This window comes from Cynara cardunculus (genome assembly GCF_001531365.2).
Source record: "Cynara cardunculus var. scolymus isolate 2C chromosome LG 5, CcrdV1, whole genome shotgun sequence".
NCBI lineage: Eukaryota > Viridiplantae > Streptophyta > Magnoliopsida > Asterales > Asteraceae > Cynara > Cynara cardunculus.
Window position 1 is genome coordinate 30,418,153 of NC_037532.1, and position 10,614 is coordinate 30,428,766.

Consider the following 10,614-nt stretch of genomic DNA (forward strand, 5'->3'; position numbering starts at 1 on the left):
TTGAGAAAAATATAAATATACATATTATTATAATATATATATATATATATATTATATTCAAGTGTCATGTAAACAGAATTATACATATTAATCGTAATTTCATTTATTATTAAATGAGTTTACAGATATTTTGATTATATATATTGAATACATATATTTCTAAAGCCTCAATGGAGGCTTCTCCTTAATCCATGTTCCAATGCCTTCTTACATATACTAGTTTTGTGCACCGTGCGTTGCACGGTGACGATAATTTTTTAGAAAAAAAAAATCAAACTAATGTTGAAATATTACAATGTCAGTTCATGCATGTATCATTTTCTTTTATTAGAGTTATAAAATATAAATATAATGATTAATTTATTGACCTTCATATTTTTTGTTCATGTTGTCATCCTCACAATTGTTGATATGTTACGATCAATCCTTCTAATACATAACTAAAACTTTAAACCATCATTAAATAAATCTCTCCAAAATATTAAACAGGACAATTTTTTTTTTATTTACCGAATATATAAAAAAATTAATTTTTTTTCTTTTTCATACAAAATCTCTAATCCCACCGCATAGCAAAATCAGTTTATACCCAATAAAAACATTATTATTATTTTTTTATTATGTATTTTAAATATGATATTATATAAATAAATAAATAWAACTTTAAGCAAATTTAAATAATTTTAAGCATAATAAAACAATATCATATATCATATAATTTAAATAATTTAATAAAAGCAAACAAATATACATATAAAAACCAAATAAAATGTGATATTCATGTGGTATTTGTATGTGTATTTATTTGCTTTTAAAAACATTAAATGAGATATAATATGTAGATGAGATAAACAATGGAATAGAAACCGAAAGGTATAGAACATTTATGAGTTGATGAAAGATAATTAATATAACCAACAAAATAAATCTAAAAATTTGAAGAAAAAAAATGAATTAAGAAATAACTTTTCCATAAAGTGTCATATAATAAACTTTTCCAAATCCCATGTTCTGGTTCACATAATAGATGTGAAGGAATCCTTCCAATTCCAACCAATTCCTTAATTCATTGATTTCACAATTCCACCGCATATACTACGGATTTCAAATTCCTTAGCCCTCATCCATTCATCGACGCGGTATCTCGATTTGCTCTGTTCTGTTATGCTCGATCTCGTTTAAAACTAAGAATGACAACGGGCCAGGTTCGGGCAGGTTATTGGTATCCCCGTCCTAGAAACCGATAACTAAAACCGTCCCCATGACCGTCCTGCTCCCCGTTGGGGATCTTATCGGGTCCTGCGGTTTCCCCGATCCCCGTTGGGGAATTCGTGAAGGTAAAAATTCTCTTTTTCCCGTTCATCGTTGGCTGTAACCGAACCCGAAACCAAAACCCGAAACAGATCTAAAAATCCCCGTTAAAATCCCCGAATTTAATATATATATATATATATATATATATATAAATTAAAATTAAAATTAATATATATACACATATCAAACCGGGCCGGGCCGATGATCTCCGTCCCCGTTAAAATCCCCGAATTTGTCCCCGATCCCTGCCCCGTCCCCGATAAGATGTCCCCGAACCCAGCCCGAAAGTTTTGGTTTCAGTTTTTTTTGCCTGTAATTTTCTCGTCTTGAATTCCGTGAACGAAACAAAAAAAAATTCCAATTCGGTTAAGAATTTCATTCCAATTCCATCCAACCAAACGCAATCAAAAGACATGGTCAAATTTCATTTCATTCCCTCAAAGTCGATATCATTTGATGAATTCCAATTCCATTGAATTTCATTCTACGAACCAAACGCCCCTTTAATATTTTACTTTCAGAATTATATAAAATAATGATGTCAAATGCTCAATTAAGGACATCTCTGGCTTGGAAAATTTTGTTTTCATTTTTGAGAAAATAACGAAATACACATTTTTCATTCACGGGTAAAAAAGTATTTAACTTATTTAATATTTCATAAATTAAAAACAATGAAAAATCCCTTTTAAAAATCATCTTGTGACAATGTGCCACAATATTTATTGTAAGTTTATTTTAATTAGTAGATGAAAAGATGAAAATAGTATAATGAATATCCTGAAGTCATGTAATGTGAAGGTTGAAGCTAATTAAGTTGGAAGTGGTCAAAAAAGTCTTCTTATAATGGAATACATATTTATCATTTAGGGGTAGAATAATATAACTTGTTTAATATTAAAAAAACGTTGACAAATCATGGAGGAGCACATGATGTTTAGAAGTTTCATCTCCAAAAATGAAGAGGAAAAGGTTGGAGGTTAAACTTTTTAAAATTACCAAAAACAACCTTATTTTAATGAATTTTATGTTTTAAAATAGGGATGGAAAAGTCTTTTACATATCACATATTTTTAAAAATCCAAAATTTAGGAAAAAAAAAGATAAGTTTCTAATATTTAGAGAAAGGCGTCTATTATATTTGGTTTCTCATATATATATATATATATATATACACACACACACACACACACACACATACATATATTGATGATTATCAATCACGTATAAACAATTATTGTGAACGGAGTTAAATTTGTTTTTTCATAATATCTTGTAATCATAAAATATCAAAACTTTATTCGAATTTATATGATCCAATCGTAAACACAATCATGTCCTACGATAACAACAAATCCAACAATATTGAAAAGAAAAAAAATATATAATAACAAATCACATTTTGTAAATAATATAATTTTTACATACCTTTTAAAATCTTTTAATTAAAATCTTTTAAGTTTTCTTCAACTCTTATTTTTTCATTACTCACCAAAGGATTTTTGTCAATTGAAAAAAAATCATGAAGCAGTCAAAATTTAAATTATCAATCACGTATAAATAGTTATTGTTAATGAAGCTTAAATTCGAAAAAAGTTTATCATATCCTTTGATTACAAAATATCAAAATTTTATTCGAATTTATATGATCAAATCGTAAACACAATTTATATGATCAATCGTAAACACAATCATATCTTATGATAACAACAAATCCAACAATATTGAAAAAGAAATATGTAATAACAAATCACATTTTTAATGAATATAATTTCTACATACCTTTTAAAATCTTTGAATTCTTCTTCAACTCTCACCTTCTTCATCCCTCACCAAAGGATTTTCTAAGATTTCATTTTATTTATTATTGAAACTTTGAAAAACAAATTTCATTAAAAATAAAAGAAAGTAAATGGAAGAGCAAATCAAGAGTTAGAGGTTAAACTTGGGTATACAAAATTACAAAAATAATCTGGGTTAATTATGAGCTATACATTTTTCATCCAGGCAAAAAAGTCTTTAACATATTCAACATTTGAAAAAATCAAAAAAATAAGAAAAAAGATAGGAGGAGTTCTAAGCATTAAAAGGTGCCACCTCATTATGTTTGGTTTCTCCTTTAATAAATATATATATATATATATATATATAAACTTGTTATACTCTTCTGCCATAGATGAGAGATAGAAAAGAAGAGGTGAGAGCGTACCAATAGTTTATAACTCGTACATGGAGATAAAGAACACATAAATGAAAAAAAAAAACCAGAGATTGAGGGATTCAGAAAAAAGCAGGGATTGAGGGATTTAAATATTGGAGTTGAAACGTACCAAGAGAAGGGGAAGAGTTTTTGAGTTAAATGTGAACATTAATTTGCAAAATTACTAAGGAAAAGAAAAATTCAAAACGTGGAAAAAAGAGGAAAATAGGATCTTGGCGTCGAGGAAATGCCACGTCAGACTATCATGATTATGCTTTATAGATATATATAGATTCTAGTCTTAGATGGGAAAAAAATCATATAAAACAATAACTTAAGGTAAATATTCTCACAATTATTACAATATATAAAGTTTTCATATGATTAAGTCTCATATAATATAAATGTGTAATTACAAAGCAATAGCATTTTATTTATTTTACATTATCTTAAAAATACAATATTTTGTTTTTTTCAATAATTTCTTCTGAAATAATTTATTTGATCATCAGCAACCGTCACTAGATATTTCACGGGATTAATTATATTTTACATATTTTCTTCTTTTCACTTTATTTAAAAAAATATTTAAGATATTTAATTATCAATTATATTTTTATTAAATATAATAATCCAAACAATACATTTATATCATTGTGAATCATTTAGGACACAATCAAACTCAATATTTTGATGTGGGCTTTGACGTGAAAGTTCCTGGAGACCCATGAGTCCATGATGGGGCTAAGACGGTGTCCCCTTAAATGATTGACATTTGCTACGAGATTTCAGGGTTGTTTGTTTGCCTCTTAATAGTTTCATTAAGAGGTAACCTCTGAATTTTTAAGAGGTGAATCTTGTTTGGTAAAAAAAATCTGCCTCTTAATGATTTTAAAACCTTATGAATGATTTTGTATCATGGATCTCACTTAACCATTAATAGCCCCTAATTTCATTATACACAATTACCAATCAATTATATTTTATTTTGCATTATATCATGAGTGTTTCTTAATCATTCTGACCACTTAATTATTCTGCACCAAACCATTCAGTAATTGTCAAACAGCCCCTCCGTTTCAAACCCATAACATACCGATTTTGAAGGGGCCTATAGGATTTTTGAAGCCTAAAAACGTTCTTTAAACATGTTTTTGAACTTTTTATGTTTTTTTGCTAAATTTTACATTTTTCATTTGGATTTTATGTTTCGCCCACAGTCTCTTTTACGAACATTTCGTTTTGGTCTTCTTATTTACATGTTTGTGTAATCCGGATGGTCAATTTTCTTCCGAAATTTGAGTTCGTTGTAAACTCCATTTGAAGCCTAAAGTTAAGTATTCATCGAATCAACGAACTTTGGAAGAGATTATTCTTGGTCATTCACAAAATTAACGGGATTTGTCTTTCGTATGACTTTATCCGGTGCATCGTATTTCCTCTCGAATTTTGTATAAGTTTTTCTTTTTTTAATTTTCTCTTTTTTTATGACTAGATACTTGAGTTCAATAGAGATTGTATAAGCTTTTATCATTTATTTATTAATTTAATAATTTGTCCTTTTAATATAAAATGTGAACTTTGTTTTCTACTGAAATTTAATAATTAATACAGATAAGTTACAAGAGAAAAACATTATTTGTTCCTTTGAAAGAACAATCTGGAAAAAGAAAGCATGGAACGAAAGTTTCAACTTTAGAATCCAAAATTGCATTCGAGTGGATTCTAGGTTGTTTTTAAGCTAGCTTCAATGCTCTTCAAGAGGTCAGTGTTGTTCCGTTTATCAGTATCAGTTTTGACAGTTTCTTTATGGTGCTTCTCGTTCTCAATTTCCTTAATAGAAAATGTTAGTTTTTAGCAACGTAAATTAAAGTTGCAATTGTAGTAATTTAACACTAGGTGTTTCGTCTGTTAGGAAAGAAGACAAAATCTCTGGTAAAAGTATTGAAAGAAAGACACAGGATTACACCTAACCAACGTGGGAATCCCACCCAAAAGCATAACCACTCAACTTATTAGGACAAGCACTAATGTTGAGAGGGTGAGCACCAATCCAAACAAATAAACACATATGGTTGGAACAAAGTTCATACCACATCACAAAGATCCAAAAGAAACATAAACCAGTAGTGATAAACATAATAAACAGAATAAAGCAAACAATACGTTGAGCCTTATAAACCATCCAACGATGACAACCCCTCTTTCTCCGGTAGTAGTCTTGGCCTTGATTACAGATCATTATTGACCCTAATGCTTGCTTCTTTTAGAGGGGTTTGGTTCGATACAAATGGTTTCGAGAGATTTGGATTTCGTGGAAGGATATGGAATTACAGAGATTTGGATATAGGAGGATTTGAAATCTTTGATGTGTATGATTTGGAATGGAATTGAATTCCATTCTTTATAAATAAATTATGAAAATAATTACATTACCTTTTTATTAATTGATTATTACAAAACAAATGTTTTAAACATATTTTAAAACATTGATACATACAAACTACGAAATCCTGCGGAATACTAACCACCACCATTGGATTTCAAAATCCCATGTTTGTGAGATTTCAAATCTAGTAACTCTTTCAAACCACGCATGGGATTGGAATAGAATTCAATTACAAATCCCTCAAAACTCAATCCAATCCTGTAAACCAAAGGGGACATTAAAGCTCCAGATTCCCATGCAACCACCTCCTTAGTGATACTTCCAGTAGCAGTTACAAATTTGCCCATCATCAACCACAAGGGTGTTGCCTGATTGGTTTGAGCTTGACTTCAAAGGTCAAAAGTACCAGGACGTCTCAGGTTCAAATACAAGGAGAAATAAAAATCATCTTGTGGCCACAGAGGTTCAAATGCGGTGACTCTAGGCTATCTGCAAAGCAGGTGGTTGCGCTGGGATTAGTCAGCTCGCATAGCAGGTTGGATATCCAGATTAAAAAAAATGCCCATCATCTTGGTTGTTAAGAGTGTTCATTACATCTCTCTCCTCCCCACCCCGCCTGTCGTTCTATTTATGAAGGTCGAGTTTTAGTTGCACCACCTCCCGTATTACCTTAATGAGGTCTTCTTCACTTCGATGTTGGTTTATGAATAAACGGCAATTATGTTCTTGCCATATGTGGTATAGGCGTTTTATATGTTTAGTCGGTCTAGATATATGGATTTCAAATGAAAGCTTTCATTTAATTCATCTTAGTTTAATAGTGTACGTAAGCAACACAAAGAACATTCATTCATTTCTTTCTTCCCCGTCGACCACGACGACAGAAACGACGCGAAAAATGATATGATGTACTGATGTAGAACAAACTGAACAACTGAATGCGTAATTTTTTTTATAATGAAAGAATTACAGAACCCATAACTAACAATATAAAAATCTCGACAAATTCCACACACCGGGCCCAACCATCATGTCCATATTCAATCACTTCAATTTAAAATTTCCCCAAGTTTTATTATTTTTTGTTTTAATTATTTTATTTTAATGTGAATCGTATAAGATCGTTGATTTTTATCATGAACACGTTATCTGAGGTAAAGGGTTTTTGATTTCATTTTTTAACAAAATGTAATATTTTTATTTGTTTCGGGATAATAACAAACAGGGGCGGAACACAAACCTTCTAACCGTAGGGGCCGGAACTAGTATATTATATATTTCAAAGGTACCAAAAATACATTATCCAAAGTTATAACATAGTAAAACTTTATAACTAAACATTAAATATAAACATGTCAAACATCGCAAATCAAAGTGGAACCCGTCTATCTTTCGCGACCTTGAACTCTTCCACAATTTCCTCTGTTAATGGAATCGGACTTTTCGTTTTGGCCTCTAAATGCAACTGCTTGAAAGGCACACCAACGGACGCAATAAATAGAAGTCGTCAATCTCAATTTGTTTTTCTCATGCTCTTCAGTTGTGAACTTCTCAAATACATTTCGTATATCTTGTGCCTCATTAGATAAATGATCCCATCCCTTTTGTGTAACATTGTGGAAAGATGTACAATCGGTTCCCATATGCATCAAAAAGCCACATTTTTTCCCACCCACCTTTTTCCAATTTCGAAACCCATCTGTGGTAAATGCTCGTTGACCGTAGTATCCGAGCCCAGATGGCTTGTTAAATAAAAAAAAAGGAAAACAAAATGCTGCATCCAAAGTCTTTGAATATTCAATCCAGGGATGTAACTTATACCAAGAAGCTTGAAAGCTACGCTTATGACTTTCTAGTCCAGATTTTGGAAACATAGAAAGTGTAGGTTGAAGAGGACCAAGATTCATGTAAGCTCGTCGAATTGTATCTTGTTGATTGATAGGATAATCATAAATTTTATGACGCAAAGCAGGGTCTCGTTCTAGTGTACCCAGATCAATATCATTACTTTCAATTTGAGCTTTTTTGCAAGGGTTTTCAATAGGCGGAATACTAGATGCAAGGGTATTATCTACATTTGTTGTTTCTTCGGGATATTGAGAAGAAGAACTAGCATGCTTTCTTTTAAAAAACCCATGAATGGTAGATTGAGTTTTCATCTTTATCTACATAGCAGTTTTAGTGTTAGATAGTATGATTTCAATTCATATTGGCATACACCTAAATCACCTAAATTTTGAGTTTAGACCTTAATTTCCACATAAATTTGAATGACTATTAACCAAATTTCAGCCAATTTCAAATACCAACCAAAGGCTGAAAGGCATCTCTAAATAACCAATTTCAACCACATAACCATTAAATCACCACATAATCAGTAAATCACCATATAAGATATAACCGATTTCAATAAATTTAGACCTAATAATCACCTAAATCAGTAAATCATCACTTTTGGGTTTTGATTTCAAAACAGAAAGTGCATTTAGAGGCCAGAGTACACAACAAAGTAAGGAACTCAAAACAGCAGAAGTGAGAGAACAGAGAAGGACGGACTTACCGGGAGGCTGGAGTTACCGTGGCCTGCTGGCCGTCGACAGTCGAGGCCTGAGTGTCGCCTCCTCCTCCGCTTGCGTCTACGCTGGTCGCTGCGCAGCCTGCGCTCTCGCCGTCTTGCGTCTCGCCTACGCCTACGTCTGTCGTCTGCCGTCTACGCTGGTCAGTGCCGTCACGCCGTGGTCACCCTCCTCGACTCCTCGTCGGCTTGTCCTCACACAGGCTGCTCTCGCTCCGTCGCTCTCGCTCCGTCGCTTGCCCTCGGGATTGAAGGGGGAGGCCAGTTGAATTTTTTTGTGTTCTACAACCTAATGGATTACACTATGGAGGGTTAATTGGGAAAAAAATCACAGGGGCCAGGGCCCCTATAGGCCCATTAGGCGGTCCGCTCCTGATAACAAATGATTATACACTTTTACAAATTTGCTTATAATTATGACATATTAGTAACAATAACTCTCATTGTCAAATTCTCTACAATAATTTTCATGGATTTATGCTGAACTTTTTTATCATGTTATTATTAAAAAAAACCGCCATTTAAAAATAATGAAATAATTTGGTTGAAAAAATTAAGTAATTTCACTTTCGATGAGAAATAGAGTTAGGGGGAGAAGCGTAAGAAGAGATTTCCACTATTCGATGTACATTAGAATATGATGCATTGGATCAATCCTTATGAGTGGGTTTGAGATTAAAGGTGATCAAGGTCCAGATCCGTTTTCACGCTTCTCACTTTAACTATGCTTCTCACACGATCTTTCGCCTTACTTTTAAGTAATAACAAGATAAGGGAACTGTGTGCATGAATATCAGGTTTATAACATTTATGGATTGGTCCTTGGACGTGATGAATATGTTTAGTGTACGCATGGTGGACATGATCGAAGGCAAGGGCCAAGGGCATTTGCAGATCGGCTATGAAAATGTATACGGATAGGGCTATACACTTTAATGGATTAATCATGTATTAAACAAATGTATCAAGCAACTTCGCAACTCGTATCAATGATTGAGAGATATCATGACGAGAGTTGAAAAATAGTTCGTTTTATGATCGATTGCCAATGAAATTAGAGAACTTTCTATTGTGAAACAAAAACAATATAAAACAAATATACGTTAATGAATACATTAGATCATAGTCTTAGATAGAAAAAAAAAATCATATTAAAATAACACATGCTGCATCAATTCTTGTGGTGTATTACGTTGTTATGGTTCACACATGATTATCTCATATATACATATTATATATAGGGCAATTTCGTTGAAAACTTGTTTTTTTTTAAGAACTTGGAGACTGTCCACAACACGTCAAGTGTCTATTTTCAGGTTGAATATTTATCATGAATAACACATTCATGACGAATGTGGATGTGTTATTCATCATGAATAACACGATACCCTTGATGGATATAACACGTGTCATGTTGTGACGCCCCCAATTTTCAATAAAATGAGGTTCTTAACGAAATATACCCATATATATAAGGTAAATCTTAATTCCAAAGCTCTTGTAACTATATAGGTTCACTTGTGATGACTGCAGGTCGTTCATAATCACATAAATTGACATAAAAACCTACGATTACAGGAAAAGAAATTCTTAATTTCAAAGAATCTATTTTATATATATCTATAAAGCAGAATCATGATAGGCTGACGTGACATCTCCTTGACGCAATGATCCTATTTTCCTCTTTTTTCCACATTTTGACTTTTTTTTTTCTTGGTAATTTTGCAAATTAATGTTCACATTTAACTCAAAAACTCTTCCCCTTCTCTTAATATGTTTCAACTTCAATCTTTTAATCCCTTAATCCCTGGTTTTTCTTCGAATCCCTCAATTTTTGGTTTTTTCAATCATGTGTTCTCCAATCTCCATGTACGAGCTTTAAGCTACTGGTACACTCTCCCCTTTTCTTTTTTTTTTTCTATTTCTCATTTATGGCAGAAGAGTATACACAAGTTTATCAATATCTATACTATATTATAAAGCATTTGACAAAAACTCTTAAAAACCACATTTTATACGTAAAGTACTGTTTATTAATGCATATTACTTAAAACTCAAGATTGCAAGTAGATTGTGCGTAAGTAGAACTTATTAAAGCTCCATATCTGAATTCGTGTAACTAACTGCAGATAAACA

The 10,614-nt window shown here is 31.8% G+C and overlaps 1 protein-coding gene across 1 annotated transcript; it reads right to left on the bottom strand.

Annotated features, from left to right (window-relative positions):
- Positions 1-7,288: 7,288 nt before the first annotated feature.
- On the bottom strand, positions 7,289-8,062 carry LOC112512984. Its single transcript, XM_025119110.1, has one exon. It carries the CDS (start codon positions 8,060-8,062, stop codon positions 7,289-7,291), a length of 774 nt encoding a protein of 257 aa, XP_024974878.1.
- Between the last annotated feature and the right edge of the window lie 2,552 nt (positions 8,063-10,614).